General features: G+C 28.1%; 1 protein-coding gene across 1 annotated transcript in view; it reads right to left on the bottom strand.

Moving 5' to 3' along the window:
* The window catches only part of LOC136986597 (DNA (cytosine-5)-methyltransferase 1-like), a 63,213-nt gene that overhangs the window by 39,160 nt on the left and 1,274 nt on the right, over nt 1-22,779 (bottom strand). The window contains exons 2-9 of the mRNA XM_067284181.1: nt 18,057-18,096; nt 16,152-16,335; nt 15,630-15,711; nt 12,770-12,871; nt 12,559-12,682; nt 10,153-10,268; nt 1,899-2,017; nt 69-161 (exon numbers count right to left, since the gene is read on the bottom strand). Coding sequence (XP_067140282.1) covers nt 69-161; nt 1,899-2,017; nt 10,153-10,268; nt 12,559-12,682; nt 12,770-12,871; nt 15,630-15,711; nt 16,152-16,335; nt 18,057-18,096 — 860 coding nt within the window. The remainder of the gene's footprint in view (nt 1-68; nt 162-1,898; nt 2,018-10,152; nt 10,269-12,558; nt 12,683-12,769; nt 12,872-15,629; nt 15,712-16,151; nt 16,336-18,056; nt 18,097-22,779) is intronic.

The raw sequence follows: 22,779 nt of genomic DNA, 5'->3' as shown, positions 1-22,779 counted from the left end.
ATCATGTATCTATTTAAAAAGCTTCTGAATATTTATTATAAAAATTAAATTTTCAAATAATTTTTTACCTGTAGAAAATCCTATTAAAGGACGTTCTCCTCCATCAAATCCTGCTAACCACCATTCATTGATTGGTCCCATGGCACGTGCTGGCACACCACCTATAATAATTTTGAAATCAAAAATAAATTAGTTATAAGCATATTATAATATTCATTTAAAAGTTTTCTCCAAAATTTTATATGTTTATGTTAAATTTTATATTTTTACATGCAAAAATTAATTTTTTTAACTATATTTTCTACTAAAAAAACCACATACAAACATAAAATAAAGCAAATTTATTATTTAATGTCTACTAGGACAGATCATATTACTAGGACTTATTATACCAGTGTCCAAGTCCTGTTTTATGTTGTTATTTTTATATTTCAACGTTGCTAGCGACCAAAATAATGTAAGTCATTTTAATAGTATTATTTTATGGTGAATTATTATAACCCTTATTTAAATCTTGTTTTTAGCACATGGTGGTGGTAAACTTGCTGATGAGGGACCGAATGATCTGAAATACAAACAATGTGTGTAAATTGTGTACAGGTAAATCAGACCAGCAATAAAGATTTTTCCTTTTTTCTCTGGATATGTTTCATCTTTTAGCAAGACTTGGACACCGGTATAATAAGTCCTAGAAATACGATTGTCCTAGTAGACATTTAAATAATACATTTGTATAATAAAGACACAAAGGCTTAAGAATAAATAAAATAAAGCATTTTATGCCTGAAACTTATATAGCTTATACAGTGTAGCTTTACTATAGTTTAAGATACTTAAGTTTAAAATTTCTTATTGTTCTGAATTTGATGTTTACATATTTTGGAGTCTGTTCATTACAAATAATGAGCACACTCCTAATGATGGACCAGGAAGCCTCAAAAATCCTCAAAACTTGTTACATGTTAATCACATTCATTTACTTTATGTTTGTTCTCTAGTAAAGTAAGTTTTGGATAAATTTCTTCTGTTTTTCCAAATTAGAATAATTATTCCACACTTAATACAGTTATAAATATTCAATTTATAGACTTTTATTGTAAATGATGATGACCCTTTCCATTCTTTGCTTTAAATTTAAAATTCAAGAAAACTTAACCATAATTTAAAAAGCAATTAAACATTTTACGTCAACTTTTATAATCTCATAAATTACAGATTACAAAAATAAATAACAAAAGTATGATTACCATAAGCAATAAATCTATTATCTGAATTCTATCTAAAACAAATGCATTAAAACAGTATTTGAATACATGAACTGCAGCATATGAATTACATAAAATCAGCTCATTAAATATAAGATTATTTTCAAAATATAATTTGGCTATCAATTACATATCAAAACTTTAAGAACTTTAATGATCTTCAGATTTGATTGATTATATATATAATATATAATAATTATGTAGATATTTAAATATAAATTTTTTTATAAATTCTATTTAAATTTTCAAAATATATAATCTAAAGATGTTGATTTATGTAATGTTAAACAAAAATCAAAATCTTTAAAATGCATAATTTGATAATTCTAAAAGTTATTAAAACATACTGATAAAGACTTTAACAAAATACTTCAATAATAACATTTTATTTCTTGAATTATTACTATTACTTATAAGTTATGTTATCACATTTTCTCCTCTTTAAAGAATATTATAAATGTTTGAGTTAGGAATATTTTTTGGTATTATTAACAGAATTCAAGGATATAATTATATTGGATATAAATAATTTGATAATATAAATTTCATTGTACAAAACATATAAGAAATTACATTTACAATAATTAAATTATAATAAATTAATAATAGATTAATAAAGTAAATTAATATTACCTTCAGGACTAGGATCTTCCTCATAAATAGGTTTAACAAAACCACTGAAATATAACTCAACATTCTTCTCAATGAGACCACCATCAAATGCACACAGATGAGTATTCCTGTCATACACACTAGAAAGAAATTTAAACATTAAGCTAAATAATTAAAAAAATGCATACTTATTTACAATTATAATCAACAACTTATTCATATAAGAAGACAAACATAAAATCATATGTTGCATGCCCATTCATTCCAATAAATAATTTAAATGTTATTTTTATTTTAGTTTTACAAATTAGTCAGTATATATCAGGATGTTCCATAAATACCTGCCATTTAATTAGAAAAATCTTTTATAAAAACTATATGAACTAACACCATTTTTTGAAATACAGTCTATTGTTATCTAGGATCTATAGCCATCTTTCAACCAACTTTTGTATTCCTCATTTATACAACACTATTTTTTTGAAGAAAAAAAAATTCCCACATTTCAATCTCAACTTGCTCCAAATTTTGAAAGTGTTATCCACATAAAAACTGTGCCATTGACCAGAAAAGATAGTAATCTAATAGTGTAAGATCAGGACTGTAGGTGAGCAGGAGTCACCCTGGAAAATTTAAAAATATCACCACCATTTTGCCAGTTTTTTGTTTTTTCCGCCACTCCAAATTATTTATCGTCACCAATTTTACTTACTAATTAATGCGGGTGCTCATAACATCATAAGTTTGGTGCCTGATTCCTCACATTTAAAGCTCATAAAACAAGAAATTAAAAATTGTGATGACATTTCCTGTTTACAGACAACAAGTCTCTGTAGATTTAACTCTTATGTTGTCAAATGAAATTTTCTTCATATTTATTTTCCAGATATGATAGTATTGTGACATTTGAAGTGTAACAAATAAGATCACATGAGGAAATTGTCCATAATATTAACAATTAAAAATATAAAACACTGCAACTGTGCTAGCTTATTTTTGTATCACTTGTCTTTTTCCTCCATGTGCAGTAAAGTCTGAAGCTTATTCACCTGTGAGGACATAGTATGTAAAATATGTAAAAATAAATGTGATGAAATAAGTTTTATTTAACAACATATAAGAGCTAAATCTTCAGAGGCTTGTTTTCATTAAGCAGGAAATGACGACAATTTTTAATCCCTTCTTTGTAAGCTTTAAATGTGAGGAATAATAGTAATAATAATGCTAATGACGCAATGAAATAATAAAGTTACACACAAAAAACCTAAACTAAACTAAAACTCTGAAGATACCTATATCATCTAGCTCCAGTACAAAGTGTCTTATTCACTCAGCTATTGCCACTCTGGGATGTGAAACTTCCAAAGATTTAGAAGCTAAACACTAAATTTTCAGAGGCCCAATTTTTGGAAATACTTGAGAAGTGGGTCCTACTATTTGGAAAAGGAGCTGTTTGTGTTTAAGGCTACATGCTCACTAAGTTTCGTTCAAATTAGAGACCCAAACAGCTAGCCCTCCTCTTGTTAGCAATAGGAATCATTTTTGAATAATTTTTTAGTGAATAATTCCAAATAATGCATTTGATCACAACATTTAAACAATATTTCACAGGTTCTGTTGTGTCAAAAATTTTTTTTAATCTAATGAAAAAAATCATCCCAAAAAATTTTCTATCAATCAATAAAAAATACTGGGTGGCATTGAACAAAACTGCTTTGATGTCAGTTACTATTTTTCAGCTCAAACTTGCCATGTGACATCATGAAATCACTAAACATGTGGTGCAAGGGATTCCCATTGTACAGAAGCTGAACATTTTGCTGTTTTTCCTCAAGTGTGATTTGTGATTGAATTTCATGCTGAATGTCAAAACAAGAGTACTAGGGTTTTTATCACAACTTTAATAAAAATATTACAAAGTGGTGATTTTGGCACTATGCAGCGTGAACCCTAGGCAAGGTATGGCAAAAGTTCAATAGCATCCCGTTTTTAGATTCTTTGTTTGTCTTAATGAAATGTATATAGTAGTGTGTTAGTCCGTTGTGGAAAAATGTGCAAAAAAGCAAAATATTGTTTGATTAAAGCAGCATACATACATTCAAAATGAAAGGAATAAAGTTCAGCACTTACATTGAAACTATCTAAGACAAATTCATAGTGTACTAGCCTTTCAAAAGTTCTACCAAACCCACATCATTTGTATTCAAACTGCCACATTTGGCAATGGGTTTATGCAGCTAGCATGGAGCTAACCATTACTTTTTTACATCTGGATTGTGTAAAAAAATCTATTTTACATCAAACAAAAATCTGGCAGTTAATTATATACTGCAGTGGAGTGCAATATATGTATCATTAAACACAAACTCAGTCTAATACTGTCAAACTTTGGTTCATAATTTCATACTTGTAATAAAATACATAAAATACTTCATTATGTACAGTTTTTTGAATTTCAAAGAATTTATGTAATATAATGTTCTACTCCCATTATATTGTGTAATGTTGAAATTTAATTGTATTTATCAATTTATTTGAATAAAACTCTAACTTTTAATTACACCAATATTGTGTTTATTCCTTTACAAAATATCTAGTGCTTACTAAAATTTAAATTTACCTGCAAAAGAACTGTTAAAATATCTAATCAATGTAAATTTAAAATACATTCATTGCATTATATAAAATTTCTCTTATTTTCCAATTTTATACTGATTATTCTGGATTTTTTTTTATCAAAGTTGTATTGTTAAATATTAATAAAATAATATTTGACAGTAACTTTATTTTCTTTTTAGTACTTTGTCAAATGTACACTGGCTTGTGATATAAAATATAATTCTTAAAGTGGATTATGGTCAGAAAGGTTTGAAAAACACTACTTTAATATAATGCAGTCTAAGAAACTTTCTGATAGACACAATCAACAAAACAGTTATTAAATTTGTGTTTAACCGTACAATAATTTTCAAATTCAAATATAACTTTAATGAATGTCAGAATGGTATAAAAGAGTGTAATCGAAAAAAAATCTTTCATAAATGAATTTCTACTTTATAAATGTATTAGACACTATCACTTGAAATTAATAGAAACACTTTTTCAAATAAAAAAATTAATTTTCTGAAAAATTCAATTTAAATTTTTTAATCTAATTTCATATTCTATTATATTGTTTGAAATTGGGGGTGTTACTGTCGTTTGATGCTGTTGGCAAACTTTTCTACACACTTAGCTTCACTGGAAGATCGACTATTGCCAATCGCCTACTTACCACTTTTTGTTTTTAAAGTTAAATTTTAAATTACTAAGAATAATTTACTAATAATAAATAAGATGCAATGGTCTCTGGCAAAAAGGGGAAAGCCACCACTCAATCGTACCAAACTAGAAGGAAAAAAGGATTCATCTTCGTCTTCTACTGTTTGACTCATAACTGACTATAATGCTTATACCGAAAAATACTCTTTGGAACTCCCTTCTGCATTTACTGGATCGAACCTCGGCAGAGAACTTCAAAGTACATTTATTTCAGGTGAGCCAGTTGAACCTCTCTCTCCTTTTCCCCCTAACACAACAAATATATCTGACATCTCAACTACAACATTATGGAGTAAACTCTCCGATTTGATAAATTCCTCCAACAAAAAAATACTTAACCAAATGCCTACCATCAAAGAAGAATTAGACATAATCCATAATAGTGTGCAGGAAACTAAAGATCAAAATAGAAAGATGAATTGTCAAATTAATAATCTCGAATAACAAATGGCAAAATTGAAGATAGAAAACGAAAGTATGCAATTTAGAATGGACTCACTGGTCAATGAGCAGTATCATAATAATGTAATATTATACAGATAACCTAGTAAAGAAACACCCAATAAATTAGAAGTATTCAACTTAATCAAGTCAATACTAAACATACAAGAATTCACAATGGAGGATCTTCTCACTGTAATTCCAATGTCCAAATTGGAATATCCACCCATTAAGTTAACGTTTAAAAATATACAGATCAGAGATCTTTTTTTTACGAATTTTATAAAAATGAAGCAGAAAAACTTATCGAATGAATGTAAAGACACTCAAATTGCCCAAGATCTAAATAAGGGATCCAGGTTACGGCAAAAAAAGCTGTTGTCGTTTCACTATGAGCTAAAGAAGGAGGGTCATCTTTCCAAACTCGAGGAGATAGTCTGTTATTCGGTCATCACTCTTTGACCTATAGCTCCATCTTGGAGGGATTGGTGATTTCTGATTCCTTTACTCTGTTTACTTTACCTACATCACAATCAAAATGACAAATTACCAATCAAAACAATCCTCATCAAGAATTAAGTATGGTATCTGTTCACCTGTCAATATCTCCAACTGCCGTACATGTTAAAACAAAACGTTTCGAATAATAACATCTGTAGTCTAAGAAATTCCTACTTCGTTATTGTCAATTGGAACTCTCGAGGGCTTACGAAGAAAATTCTCACCAGAGAATTTGTTTATCTATTAAAAAATACAGACAATCTAGCCATTACGGAGACTTGGTTGACTTCTCCACCTGATTCCCAGATTCAAGATAAAGAAAACTATTACATTGTTACACAAACGGCTCAAAAATCTACGGGTCGGGACGACCTTCAGGCGGACTCAATTTAATAATTAAAAAAAGGCTTGGCAAAATTATACTCATTCAGCAAAGTAATAATTACATTATTGTTCATCTTCTAATTACAAACCTAGACATCAATAATTTGAAAAATAAAATACTGATAATTATGGTGATATACATCCCTCGCGAACAGTTGCTAATCTTAAATGAAATATTTTGTCAATACGAAAATTTGAAAAACATTTCTCCATATGTTATCATAGTGGGAGATTTTAATGCCTGTATTGCACAAACCATGGACTTACACTATAAAGGACCAAACTTAAAAATACAAAATATCCGTAAATCTAAAGACGATAAATATAACAAATTGGGAAATCATCTCCTCAAGCTAATGAAACAAACACAATTATTCATACTCAATAGAAGAATCGAAAAAGATTTCCCCTCAGAATATACTTGTGTTACTGCTACCGGTAGTTCAACAATTGATCTAATAATCTGCTCAGAACTGCTTGCAGACTTATGTTCTGAACTCCAAGTTCTAAATTCTGACTCATCAGACCATTTTCCAGTCAGATCTATATTCAGGTTAAAAGCCAATCTCAATTGTAGGCAAGTATCTACATGCTACCAGACAACTGTTTATAATTACAATCGTTTTCAAACTCAAATTAGTAGTAAGATGAATTATTTACTATCTAAAGGATTGTTAGACGGTGTAGAGTATTATTCTAAATTCGAAGGCATTCTAAAAGAATTCATTCAAATCCGGAAGATCAAAAATCCGAAAATTCATTGTCCAAAAAACCCATGGTACGATATAGACTGTATCAAGTTAAAAAATAAAAAAACAAAAGCATTACATCAGTTTAGAAGACTATCTACAACCAATTCCTTTAAACAATACTGGCAAATTAAAATTACTTATTTCAATCTATTAAAAACCAAAAAACTAAATTACTTTAAAAAGTTACAACAAAAAATAATAGAAAATAAAAATAATGACATATTCTGGTCAACAATGCAGAAACTGAGATTGCCGAATTTTGAGCAATCAGTCCATATAGAATTTTCTGACTGGATCACTTTTTTTAATAGATTTACAGAAAATAGTATTTCTCCAATGACCAAAGTTACAAATTCTGTAAAGAAAATATTCGATTTACAGATTACTGCCGAGGAGCTTGATGTGTCGATCTGGAAGTTAAAACTGAAAACATCCCCGGACCAGATCAAATCACAATCAAATTCATTGAATTACTACCGCCATCAGGCAAGCAGGTTCTTCTTGATCTATTTAATTACTTTTGTAACCACTCAAAATATCCAAAGTCTTGGAGTACAGCAAAAATTCTAATGTTTTATAAAAAAGGAACCCAAACAGATCCCAAAAATTACCGTCCTATTGCTTTATTACCCATGCTAAGGAAATGTTTCACCTCAATATTAACCTCTCGATTTCAAAGCTGGTCCTTTAAACAAGGTTTAAATTCACAATATCAGTATGCTTTTACTAAATCAAAAGGAACAGAGTCAGCTATTTTTCTACTGCTGTTACTAATTCAAATTTATCTCCAGCGTAAACGCAGAAAGACTTTTACTGCCTTTATTGACATTTCCAAAGCATATGACTCCGTGCATATTTCCATTCTGATCAATAGGCTAAGAAAGATAGGGGCCGGTACTAAATTTTGTAATGTAATTAAGTGTTTATTTTCATCTTATACCATTAATATAGCTCATAACAACCAAGTATATCCGGACATAAAAATACACCGGGGATTACTCCAAGGCGAACCTCTGTCACCTTATCTATTTACCTTATATATCAGTGAAATTGACCATCTATTTTCCAACGAGAATGAAGGAATTTACATTAATGGCCGCACTTATCATTACATACTATATGCTGACGATTTTGTATTACTAGCTCCAACCCGAACTACTTTGCAACGTAAAATCAACTTAGTCAATGAATACTTAAATTCCATCTGTTTAACTATTAATACTGAAAAATCTAAAATTCTCATATTTAGAAAAAACATAAAAATATCAAACCAAGAAAAAAGTTTCTACTTAAATAACCAATCGATTGATGTGGTTAATCAAATCAAATACTTAGGAATTACTTTCAACTGGGACGGCAGATTCCACTTACATCTAGACCAACTCAATATCAAAATTAACCAACTCATTAATAATGTTATATATTTAGCATCAAGATTAAGGATTTTGAATTTAAAAATTTACTTGAAGATGTTTCATTCATTTGTAGTTCCAGCACTCTATTATGCTAATCCCATTTGGGCTTTAGATTTTTATCCAGATTTGGAGAAATATCATATTATATTTTTACGCAAACTCCTCCATATTGAGCGGACGGTTCCTGGATATGCAATTAGATCAGAAATAAACCGATATCAACTTTTTCCTCTATTTCTTTTATGAAATAGTCTATTATAAAAGTCTATTAAAATTTTACTTCCGGATTCTAAATACTGAAGATGATAATAAAAAATTTCTGTTTCTTGTAATGGCAAATCAAAGTAAAATCTCAGCCAATAATTACCGTACATGGTATCAAAGATTCAATGAGATAATTCAGTCTTGTGGCATTTTGAATTTGTTACTTAATTCAAATGAAGACAACTGTAAATATGCTTACTCTTTAATGACGAACAATGCCTTGTCACAATCAATTGCCAAAGACCAAGACTCTATATTAAACTCAACTTATCACCATTGGTATCTGAATATGTTACACATTCCATCTCAATTGTGCATTGCTATGGCAAATACCAACCTAAATGTAAAGCGTACGCTACTCCAGATGCGGCTTAATTATAGTTCACTACAGATAGACAACGTATACATTGACTTTGCTAGAAAGTGTTATTGGTGCAAATCTCGACCTTTTTCTCTATATCATATACTCACAGTGTGCTTAGCCATTGAAGATGCTCAACATAAATTTCAAATAAAGGAAATTTTTGTATCAACTCACGAACTAAATTTTAGATCCAGTCTTGACAATTTATCGAAAAGTAGTATGTTTAAGATCTACAATTTTTTTGTCTATATAACTAAAATGTTGAAAAATCAATTATAATATCTAAAGAAGTATTGTGTAACTCAAGTTGTTTACATATAAAAGGATGCTCTAGTTGAGACCAATGTGATAAACGTTCTGAGATTTTTTGTATATCAAAGACCTATGTAACTAATCTTGCAGCAAAGTTAAAATCAAATTGTAATATTAATTACTAGTTCCCCCTGTAACAAGGTAACCTTATTACAATAAAGTGATTGGTTGATTGATATTGTTTGAAATCATAAATAATTAATAATAATAATAATAATATTTTTAAATTATTTTGAATATTTTTCTAATTGGGATGTTAGCAATAAATTTGTACATTTTCCTCTCTTTTGTCATATCTTTTTTAAATTATAAAAATATAATTTCACATTTAAATAATTCAAATATTCTTGATTGAAGTCAATAAGTTAGATTATGCAATAAATAAATTACACTTTATGAAAGTTATCTTAAGATAACTTTTGAAACTAATAATTTTTATTTAAAATTAAAGAAAAATAATCATATTACTTAAAAAGAATGCAGAATAGAAAAATAAATCCTCAATTGTATTAATTATTTACCTGAAATGTGTAACTTTATGTTGTGGACGTTCACTGATATCATCTAAATTGCTTTCAGCTTCATTTCCAGTAAAAATAGAAAGCTTTGGATCTGTGAGCATTATAAATTCTTCTACCTATAATAAAATATTGTTTAAAAATATATACATTTTACTTATTTATTTAGATCTTCTTTATTTATTTGATCTTCTAAGATCAAATAAAATCTTAAAAATTTAAATATATAGTCATAAAGTACTGATAGTATGTAAATCATTAAAAATTACCAGATTATACATAATTTGACCCACTCAACTGATTTAATGCTTTAAAAAGTTAGTAAATTGCAATCTATTATTCATTTAAATTTAAAGACTTATTTGACAACTTTTAAGTACAGTCTCAGTTAAATCAAAAGTATTACAAACTTTGAATTTGCTTAAATAAAAAACAGGATAATTCTTGAAATGAGCATAAATAATTCAAACCAGAAACAGTATAAAGTGTCTTTCAGTTGTAGATAGCTTAATATGTGTAAATGAAGTAAAGTTTTCAAGTTTCCTAAGTGAAAAATAGATTCATTCCATTTTCATTATGAAATAGTCATGTTGTAAATCATATTAAGCACTTATATTAATAATTAAATTAATCTATGAAAACCCCTTAAATTGGATTAATTTTATTAAAATTTATAAAATCTGAGGATCAATCTGTAAATAATCAGTATTCTTTATTCATTTTTGTGTCCTGGAATAATACAATATATTAGTATTGACATTTTTTTGTAAAGTATTTGATCATCAAAAAGTGATAAACAAAATTCCATTTATAAATATTGAAAAACCTTTTAGAAATTGCATTTCTTCTTAAATTCATCCTTACATCTATACTACTTAACACACTATTCATCTCCTAATAAATTTTTTATCCATTAAAAAAATTTTTTTATATGCAAAGTACCAAAATCAGTTTTTGGTACTTTGCTTGGCTTTTGACAGTAAGTTCCTACAAGAGATCAATGCCATTGTCATTATACTGTTTGTGGGATATGAAAATGAATAAAGAAGAGAGAAATTTTTATGTATCATCATCTTATTTTACAAAGTTTAGCAAAAATAATCCATTAAAATGAATTCTTCATTAAAAAGAAAATTGTGCATATCAAGAAAACCTCTTTATTGAATAAAATGTTAATCAAAAAGAGAAAGTAAATGTGGTCCTGAGATGTAAAAATGTACCTTTTATCACTTTTTGTGGTGAAGTAACTTATCAGAAAATCAAAACTATCATTATTGTGTTGTTCTTGAAAAGTGAAAATGTTATATATTTGTCTCAAATTCTTATAAAATAATTACTCCTTTTGTTTCAGTTTAATTTAAATTTTAAATTAATTTTTTAATTAAATTAAATTATTTTTTTAAATTGAATTTTAATTGTTTTGTTTGCTGCTTGAAACTTTCCTGAAAATAGACAAGTTAACTGAAAATGTTTAAACTCTAATTAAAATTTATTACCACTCTAAGTAGATTATTATATTAAATACTGATTAATAAACTGAACATTCCAATCTTATATAAAATATCATTAAATAACTTTTCTATCTTTTAAATCAAATAAATTTATATATATATGTGTAGTTCAAATATATATTCAAATAAATTTATATATATATATATATAAGTATGTTTTGAATATCAAATATAAATATTCAAATTCAAATATATATAAAAGAAATATTTGTAAAATTTAACAATAGAATTGGTTATATGATAAGTTAAAAGATTATATTTTTAAAAAAGTAAAAGTTAAAAAATTTAAAATAAGATTTTACACAACTTCAACTTTCTTCTAACAGGAACCAGATTTATTAGTTTAATAATTCAAATGCATTTCCTGACAATAACAAGGCCTCTTCAGTGGATATAACATCACAATCCATAGCAATGTTTGCCTAACAAACATCATGATTTTGAAAACAAACTACCTCGTGTGAAGGTGTATTTATACCCCTAACTACATTATTCCAGCATGCATCTACACTCATGCCAGTATTTAAATTTAATAGCATTTCTCTGCATAATAATTGTGTAGTGTTCTTTAATTCTTTTTCTCCTTTTCACAATTTTTGTTTATGTTATTTATATCAATATTACAATTATTTTTCTGACAATGATGAAACCATGGTAAATTATTAATTTTTAGTCTTATTGCTGCCATGTGCTCTGACAATCACTTTCCCAACTGGCACTTAGTCTCCCCAACATAATATTTCGAGGGTACTAAGTGCAGTGCTAGTAATATAGCCTTTTAACTTATATCATATATAACTTAAATAAATTAATTTTTGTCTAAGAAACTATTTGGTATATTTAAAACTAATTTAAAATTGATCTATTTACTTATTTTTATATAAAAAAAACTTCTTACAGCATTTTCTGGATCTCCAGAAAACATCTTTAAATCAGGATCATCAAGTAATTGTCTACAATCTTTACATTTAATTGGTGGTTGCTTATTTTCAATGATTTTTTTCGAGACTATCTCATTTTCACTAAAAGATTATATAAATGTTATATAAAGCATACCATATATAAATTAATTAATTTTTGCTAATAAATAAATAAATAACAAAACATACTTATTTGTTATTTTTTGTTTCTTATTTTGAAATTCAGTTTCCTCATTATCAACATCTGAATGTATTACTCTATTATTTTTATCATGCTTCTCTTTATTTCTCCTAAATTTTAAAAATATTTTTAGAACACAAAATTTTAATTAGAATTAATGTAATATACAGTCAAACCTGTTTTTATGCGCTCTTTTTATGTGCGATTTTTATTTGTGCGATTTTTTTAATGCGAATTTTTAATTTGTGCGGTATAGTTGGCGACTAGTCTCGTGCGATTCGTCATGTCTTACGTTGACTTATTATAGCTAAATAAACTTATTATAGCATAAATGCACTTATTATAGTAATATTATTGCATGAATATGCGAAAAATGAAATAATTTACTTTTTAAGTCTACAAAACACCACCTGGACAAAAATATGTAAAACAGACGATAGACCAGACGATGCAGTCAAGTGCTGACATCTGTTGTCAATAAATTCTATTTCGTACGGTTTTGAGTTATTTTCTATGTGAGACTTTTTTATGCGGTCCCTATTGACCGCATAAAAAAAATATTTTTTTAATTGTGTTGCGAAAACTATTATTTACAGCCATTCGTGAAGTTTCGTGAGATTTTTTTTAATGCGTTTTTTTTAATGCGGTCCCTATCCCCCGCATAAAAACAGGTTTGACTGTATATATGAACACATCGTACATTGTAAAAATTAAATAAAACATAAAAATTTATTAAATTAATAAATTAAATTGAATTTATCAGTCTTATTACTTTTATGCACATCCTTATTTCTTTTAAATCATTTCACACTTATTTATAATACATGCACTTCATAATCCAATGCTAGATGATTCAATTGTATTTACAATCTGATAATCTAGTTATAATTTTGTTTAATAGTTTCATTTTTTATGCTACTTTTTTTATATACATTTCTTTTTTAAATTTCATAATTTAATATAAGAAAGAAAAACATATAAAATCAATATTATTTCACTTTTTGAGCAAAGATAACATTTATTTTTCACTTAAATTATTAAAAGATATTAAATATTTAATTATTAAAATTTATACATGCTGGCAACATGCTTTTCTTCAGAAAAAATTATATTAATAATTTAACTGAAATTAGCATTGTCATAATACAAAACAACCAGCAGAGTTTGATTTACACATTTAGAGTACAGTTTGGACTTTAGATTACATTATGTATTGTAGAAAGACAAAAATCACTTTAAGTGTTATTCTTAAGAAATTTAGATTTTAAAATATTATAAAACTTCATTTGTCATTAACAATAAAATTAGTTTTACCCTTTTCTTTTTGGACTATTGTTAATTTTTAAACTTTCACTGCTAATGATCATATAATATGAGAAAGAAAACATTAATTATGCATGATACTTGGTGATTTATCTATATTCATAGAAAAGTAAAGCATAATTGTTCTACAACTTTTGTAAAGTGTAGTGAAAAAATATTTCATAATTAAATATTTAATCTATAAATTGTCCTAATATTTTAAAAAAAATTATTACACAATGACAAACATTGATTAGACAAGCAAGCTCAAAACACAACCTTTAGTATCAAATAGTATATTAATAAATAAGAAATATTTTAAAACAAACATAAAATTATAAAGCAATTACCTCTATAAACAATTTGATATTCTAGAACCTAATTGCTTTAAAATTTTATATTAAACCTGAAGATGACTACTGAAGTAGTTGAGAATATTTGTTTTCTGTTAATTTATTGTTGACTGTATTAAAGATCATTGTTTTGTTTTTGATTATTTAAAAAAATAATAACAGTCATGTATTGTATAAAAGATATTGTAATATTGATATAGACTCTTTAGTTTACATGAATTTAAAATAACATTCATGTAAAATGAAAATTATACATCAATATTCAATAAGATATTAAAAAAATCTACCAATGTGAGTTGCATAACTTTCCTAGCTGTTATGAGTTTTTTTAAAAAAAACAAGTAACTTTTATATTATTAAGCAAAAACTAAAATTGTATTTGGTGCCACATGTTATCAGATTTTGTTATAAAAAATTTTTAATTACTACAATTTGGCAAAAAGCTTAATTTTGAGGGTAGGGACGAGTTTTATAAAAAAGCGTAAATGTTAATAACGAATAAAATCTTCATTAAGTCCTACCCTTCTGGAGATATGACATATTGACACCCCTTTATCTCTTCGCCCTCTCAACCTTTCACTGCCAAAATTTAATAGCATCAATGCCCCTCATATACAAGCCACCATGCTATATTTCATTTCTTAATCTTTACCTTATCCTGAGATATGAAGCAAAATAAACACCAACACACACACACACACATATATACATACAAGAAATTCTTTGCTGTTTTTTTTTTTACTTTTTGGATTCAGGAAGTCTCAAAACATGGAGATTTGCAAAAAACTCTGAGAGTCAAATTTAACATGATTCCAATACTTCTCTTTGTTATGTATATACATAACAGCCGTGAAAGTAAAATGCAAACAATCAAAAAGACTATATTTGTTACATCTAACTGACAATTTTCTAAAATTAAATTTTATTAAAATATTAAAAAATATTATATCACTTTCACATTGAGATGTGAATATTTACTGATAGTTGATATTTCTAAAAATTAAACAAAGTAAAATAATACCTGGCAAGAACAATATAATTAATAATAAATTGTGTTTCAAGTAAATTTGATACTGACAATGAACTCATAAGTTATCACCATCAAATTAACTTGATACTTCCAACAAAACAAATATTGTTAATATATCATTTTCATATTCTCAAATACTGTATTTATATGTATGTAATAAATAAATATATTAATAAATCTTACATTTGTTTGAACATATCTTTTATAGTGATGTCAGCTACTTGATTCTTTTTCTTATTTCGTTTAGATACTGAATTTTCACTTTCTAAATAAAAAGAGTAATATGCCTATTTAGTATTAAGAAGCTAAACAATGAACTGTTAAACTTTTTTAACATGGCTGTATTTAACTAATATATTACAATAATTATAATTTTTGATTTCTCTCTTGCATAAATATAAACCTAATTAAAAACATCTAGCAATAGTTCTTTATTTGACTAATTTTAATATGTTTAATTTATTAAATTAAAATATGTTAAATTAAAGATAAAAATAGTCTTTTTGAAAAGTCATATTCTCAAATTGACTTCTTGATTCTTAATTCATATTCATCTATTATACTTCTAAACATACCTAAATTGATGATTTATGTATGAAATAAAATTAGAAACTTTAATTCTAACTTTATGTACAGTACATTTTATTTTAACTAAATATGTTTCCAATTTTCAATTTAAAAAAACTACCAAAAATAAAAACGTACGTTTCACTGCATTTTTTCGATCTTTGAAAACCACCTTCTCAATTTCTAAAAGTTTGGAATCTCTTCTTTTTCCATTTTTATTGTTGTTATCTTCATTTTCATTATTCAAATCATTTAATTCATTGTCAACCAATCTGTGAAATCCTTTTTTGTTGAACACTTCATTTTCTGTATCACTGCAAATCTAAAGATTAAATTTACAAGTTTATTGGAAAATAAATACAAAAATGTCATGTATTTACAAAAAATAAAAGTACCATATTTCATAACTCGATAATTGAACAGTTTCTAAACCCAAAATACACTTGTGTCAAAAATTAAAGCAATAAACACAAAACTTGTGTAAAATCAACACCATGAAATGAAAGTAGATGAAACTTATAAATATACAATATGTTCACAGCTCAACTAACCCTGAGGTTTGTAAGGGATTTTTTTGATTTCTACTATTCAGTTCTAATCTGGAATGTTCCTATTGCCTTAATATTAATTTGCTTATGCTTAATTTGCTTTAATTTCCTCCAAACCTTGTTTGCATGATAGGATATATTCTGCCCTTCTGAACATTACTAATACAGTGGTGCCTCATATAACGTACTTAATTCATTCCAGGTGCACGTCCGTTAAGTGAAACGTCTGTTATACGAAACGCATTTTCCCATAGAAATACATGTTAAAACATCTAATTCGTTCCGCAGCATAAAATAACCGTACTGTATCATAAAAAAATAAACATGGGGTGCGTTCTTTTATTCCTCCGCGTAACTCTGCACGAGCGACATCCGTTTAAAAATTCCTGCGGAATGCGTTCCTAAATTCCGGTGGGAGTGCACGCCGTTGAATGGCAAAAACGGCCGCTTGTCAGTGGCGTAGCGTGGGAGGAAAATTTCGCCGCCCCTTATTTAGGTATTTTTACAAGATATTATTATTTATTGTGAAATTTTGCTGTCCCCTATAAGTGCCGCCCGGGGTGGGCCGCCCCTGCTGCCCCCACTACGCTACGCCACCGCCGCTTGTAGCAGTAGTTTACGGTGGAAAGCAACATGGCGTCCTCCATGGCTCAGATAGTTTCGTTTCCGGGTCCATTATGTGGTTTTATGAATGAAAATTTAGAAATTGTGAAAGCACGAGTTAGCGCACGCGGTGATGTAAGTGTCTTTACGAATTTTTTTCGAATGGTAGCTGGCATTCTATTTTTTTTTTTTGTGGCTATTTTGAATGCTCTTTCAACAAATAATCCATTTTATGGTTAAATTTTACAATTGGGACCCTTCTTTTGCCTTTAAAAGCTCATATTTTAGAATTATAGATTCCTCCATCATGCTACTATCGATAGTGCTGGCGCAGCCATCTTTCTTTCACCGTCGTTCCTAAATGCCTACAAACAGCAGCGCACTCCCGTAGTAGCGGAGACGCAGAGCGACCGCTATTAAAGAACGCACCCATGGAGCAGTCACCAATTATGCCGAAAAGTCCGTTATTCGCAGCCAGTCCGTTGCTCGAGTCACGTAACGGCCAAACAGAAAGTCCGTTGTTCGCAGCGTCTGTTATTCGAGGCGTACGTTATACGAGGCACCACTGTATATACATTTATGAATATTACAAAAAATGATCAATAATCAAAGCATTTTGTATTTAAGTGTAGTATAATATATGGTAAAGCTCTCTTTACTAAATAATACTATACTATTAAATTTACAGTACAAATAATATATATAGTAAGTTTTCATTAAGATTGTTATTTCTCTTGTAAAATTATTATATCATATCAAATACTTTTAATCTGCTAATTAAAATATAAATGTTAATTGGTATTTTTGTGTCAAACTTTTCATTCATTCTGTAAAATATTTATCATAAATCATCAAAAATATTCAAATATATCAAATCAGAAAAATATTCTACCTCCATTTCTTCATCATTGTCAATTTCTTTTGAATATTCTCTGAAAGAAAAATAAATTTATTAAAATATTTCATCTCAATATATTTAAGATATTTACAGTCAAATAAAAAATCACATACAAAATATAGTCTTTAGCTTGTTCAATAAGAATGTTTTATAAACTGAAAAATTCTATAACTTGATAATCTCTTATTAATATTTACAACAATCAAAATAAAAAAAATTTATTATGCATAGTAGTATCTAGGCAATTACACAAGCTATTCTAATTAGACAACTGTGTTTATCTTATTAATAAACAATTATTAAATTAAAAATTCTGAAATCAAAAAGTAATTAAATTGAGTCCCACTAACATATTAATTAAAGTGCTTTGGTAATTACCCAATTCTGAGCTTGTTGCATTGCATAAAATTAAAAACTTTATAAAATAATTGACTATATCTGTTTGCAATAATATTGGAAAATACACAGTACTTATAGTTTAGCATTTCCGATAATACTTAATTGATTTTTGAATTTTATCATATTTTATATATTAAAATCTAAAAAAGACATATAAATGAGTAAAATTTAATTTAAAAAATATCAGCAACTTCAGATAATCCTACAATATAAAATCCATCAAAAGTTAGTTAAATATAAGTAAAATCAAGAAAAAATAAAATAAAACTTCCAAGGTAAGGAAATTTCTGTTGTAAAAAGTCAGGTATGTGATCATGTGATGCCCATTTCCCCACCTTGTGTAACCAAAGTGGTCGAGATTGAAATGAGTCTAAACTCCAGTAGAAGTAAAAATAAACATTGGCACGTGTCTAGGATAATAAACATGAACAGGAGTGAAGATGAAACATGACACCATGTAATTTATGCTAATTACCTTCTAATATTGAAAAATTAAAATCTTCAATAAATTATAATTAAATTTGATTTTTTTGACTGAATTCAACTAGAAACATATCAAAAAGCTAGACTAAAGTGAAAATAACGGTTTTTCAACGCTGAATATTTATCAATTTAATTTCATACTGGATTGACTGTGGGTATGCGATTTATGTTCGAATGAGCATGGACTTGATAATGGGTTAAGAAAGTTTTATTGTTCATGGATAATGCCCGAGGCCATATATCTAACCTTCAGGAAATCCCTAATAGCTATTTAGACATAAAGGATATTTATTTGTTGCCAAACACATCAATTCTCCAATCAATGGACCATGGCAAGATTTCAATGTTTAAAGAATACTGTCCAGACAAACTTTAAAGGTATGATAGAAGCAATTGATACGATGATGGTGAAGGAATGCTTTGATGGTCTTTTAAACTATAGCAAACTGAGTAAATGATATCCAGTAGACAAGTCTCCTGTAAAGCTATGTTTAAATAGAGAGTTATCAACTATGAAGAACATGCATGTAGACATTTTAGCATGAAATTTGGACTATGAATATTTGGAATATGGAATTGAATATTGAAATTTGGAATATGGACATGATATTAATATAGCATGAAATTGTAAATAACACAAAAAAAACCTTCAAAAGTATACTAGCAAATATAATTTAATATAAATATGCTATGACAAATATTTTTGTTGTATTGTATATTATAATTATGGCAGAACATAAATATGATATACAAAACAAAAAGCAGACCACTGTCCTAGCAATATATATTTCTGAAACTGGCATGGAAGCTAAACTACAGCAAGCCAGTCTCATTAGATGCACCCTTCACACTCATCAGATCAAAATTTTGGAAGATCTAGAAATACGTAAAACTGAACTAAAAGGATAATGTATTAATTTTAAAGAGGAGGCAAGTATCTCACATGCTTGGCAGTCCTTTTTAGATGATCCTGACAACATTAATAAGAAATAAAAATCAATTAATTCTCTTCAGATTTGTAACAAATATATTCATTAAATTTTTGTTAATTTTAATTTTATTGTTAATTTTTATTCTTAATGTTAACACATGTCATTTTTATACTTGTTTAATATTTAATTATTTCAACAGTTTTAAAAATTTAAATTTGAATTTGATCTTTTAGCATTCTAATTCTATCGAACATTTTGACCTGAAGCAGATCCTATTCGGATCAAAAATGCTGTCATAGCATATTTATATTAAATTATATTTGCTGGTATACTTTTGAAGGTTTTGTTAGTGTTATTTACTAGTATATAACCAGCTGTGGAAAGATTTAGATAGCATGAAATGATATATGACTTCATTATCAGGTATAGAGGATCTGCAGTCCAATACAAAATCACAGTCAAAATTTTTTAATGATTACCATTTTAACAGCAATATTTCACATCAGTATGTACAAACATTGTACCAGATACTGTGTCTGGTAAATTTCATGTTTGTACATACTGATGTGAACCATTGCTGTTAAAATGGTGATCATTAAGGATTACCCTGAAGAACTTAGCTTCTACTGTACTATTTTAGATGCCCTATTTTGCATTTTTGCAAGAAATCAAGTATATTTTCAAGCCCATCTAAAAATTCTCTAATTAGTCTCAGAAGAGGGGGACTAATTCTTGCACCCAGTGGAAATGAGTAAGATTGCCTATAATCTAATAATCTTAATCTTTGATATCGTTACTTTTTGCCCAAGCAACACCAGACTCATCTGCTAGTATAAATATAATAATAAAACAAAATATAATTCTTTAAGTACAGAGTACCTAATAATATTTACTACATATTATATAAACTGTATTGACAAATGTAAACAAATTTAGTTTCATAACAAATACATAATAATACATAAAAAAAATACTTCAAAATTGTTTTCTTGCTTTTTTGTTTGCAAATCGGTCAATCAAATTCTTCAGATCAAGTTGACAAGCTACTGTATTTTCAATTGATATAGTCAGGGGAAGATCTAGGTTTTTTGGGGCCTAGGGCTTATTGAAGTCCAATGGGGACCCATTTTTTATTAATACAAATAATACTATAAATTATCATTATTATATTATTATTATTAATATTAACTATTTTTTACTATACGATAAATGCTCATTGTTAATGAAAAAGTATTAAAAATTTAATAATAATTCAATTTTTGTGGGCCCTTGACAGTTGGGGCCCAGGGCTTAAGCCCTATTAGTTCCTACGTATATCTGCCTCTGGATATAGTAATAGTTAAGATGGTGTTGTGACATGCTGCTTCTTAAATAAGTTTTGATTAATTTTAGTTTTGAAAAACTTCATTCTGACGTTGTTGTCATAGCCCGTAAAGTTAAAAAAATGAGGCATGGTGCAATAATGTCAGAGAACCTATTTGAGGCTGTGGTGTGAAATAAAAGTAGTTCAGCAACTTCATTTATAGGCGTGCACCTGGAGCAGTTTGCTCAAAGGTAGCTATGCCTCTGTATGGACATCATGAGGTACTATAAACATAAAAATAGAATCATTTTTAAAAACGTGTTTAAATACATTAACTTTTTGACACTGCATGTTTGATGATATAAGATGCACATTACATTCACAAGTTAACTTTTTTCAGGTTTTGATGTCTTGAAAGTCAGGTCCACATTAGATTCAATAGCACATTAGGCTTGAGAAAACATGGTATTTGATAGATTAGTAATTCACATAAAAAAAAACTTAAAAAAGTACTCACTGGAATACTTTACTGGAAGTGAATACTTCTTTCAGGTTTGAAGGATAATATAAATCAAGTAAGAAGCTCCGCAATATTTTTAACATTTACATTGAATAAATCTCCAAAATTGGAATTTAAATTCTAATTCTTCTATTAGTTTCTAATAGTGCTCATTTGTTTTTACAAAGAAAACACAAATTATATGATTTTACAGTAAAATATCACAGCAAATTTTAATGTGTTTGAATGTATTATAGATTACTAGCTATGGAATTTCGGAACTTTGAGTATATATCTGAACTGAGGGGACCGAGACGAGTTCAACGGTACCTTACTTTTGGGCTGGAGGCAAAAAATAAGAGTTATCATACTTTTTTTGGTGATCGCACGATGATCGGGAGTTGCATCGCTCTCTCCACTAAGCCTATTGTGTGTTTAACAGGCAGTCCGGCAAGTCGGCCATATATACCTTCAACAGTGGCAGATGTTGATCCATGAGCACACTGGTCATCTACAGTTCGAGTTAAGTCCTTTTTGCACATCCTCGCTAGTCGATCTCGGGGACTACGGCCCCTCAGTCTCGCTATCGCTCGCGGTCAACTAGTACTACAAGCCGACCGCGCTATTGCAATCGGGAGTCGCAATGCTTGAACAAAGGGAAAAAAGGAACTGGTGTTCGACTGTTCGTGCTCTCGACGGTCTCCCCCGAGAGGGGAGCCGCTGGCAGGCCACTGATTGTTTAACGTCACTAGTTATTGATTCGCGGTAGTTCTTGAACAAGAAAAAAAAGGAAGTGGCGTTCGACTGTTCGTGCAATTTCTTGCCTTTCAGCGTGTTTTTTTAAAATTTGTTTTCAGACTTTACCACAAGATGGCAGCACTAGCAACTACGGTGCCATCTGTATGAAAGCATTAAAAAAAACTATGATAACTTTCTTATTTTTCATCTCCGGTCCAAAAGTAGGGTATCTTTGAACTCGTCTCGGTCCCCTCAGTTCAGATATATACTCAGTCCCAAAATTTCATAGCTAGTAATCTATAGTATCCCCGTGTGTTTAAAATTAAAAGCTAGTTTTTTATTCAGTGAATTTAAAAAACAAAC

The sequence above is a fragment of the Centruroides vittatus genome, unplaced genomic scaffold (assembly GCF_030686945.1).
Source record: "Centruroides vittatus isolate TY-2023 unplaced genomic scaffold, ASM3068694v2 scaffold_1152, whole genome shotgun sequence".
Classification (NCBI taxonomy): domain Eukaryota; kingdom Metazoa; phylum Arthropoda; class Arachnida; order Scorpiones; family Buthidae; genus Centruroides; species Centruroides vittatus.
The sequence above is the reverse complement of the archived record's forward strand: the minus strand, read 5'-3'. Positions and strand labels throughout refer to the sequence as shown.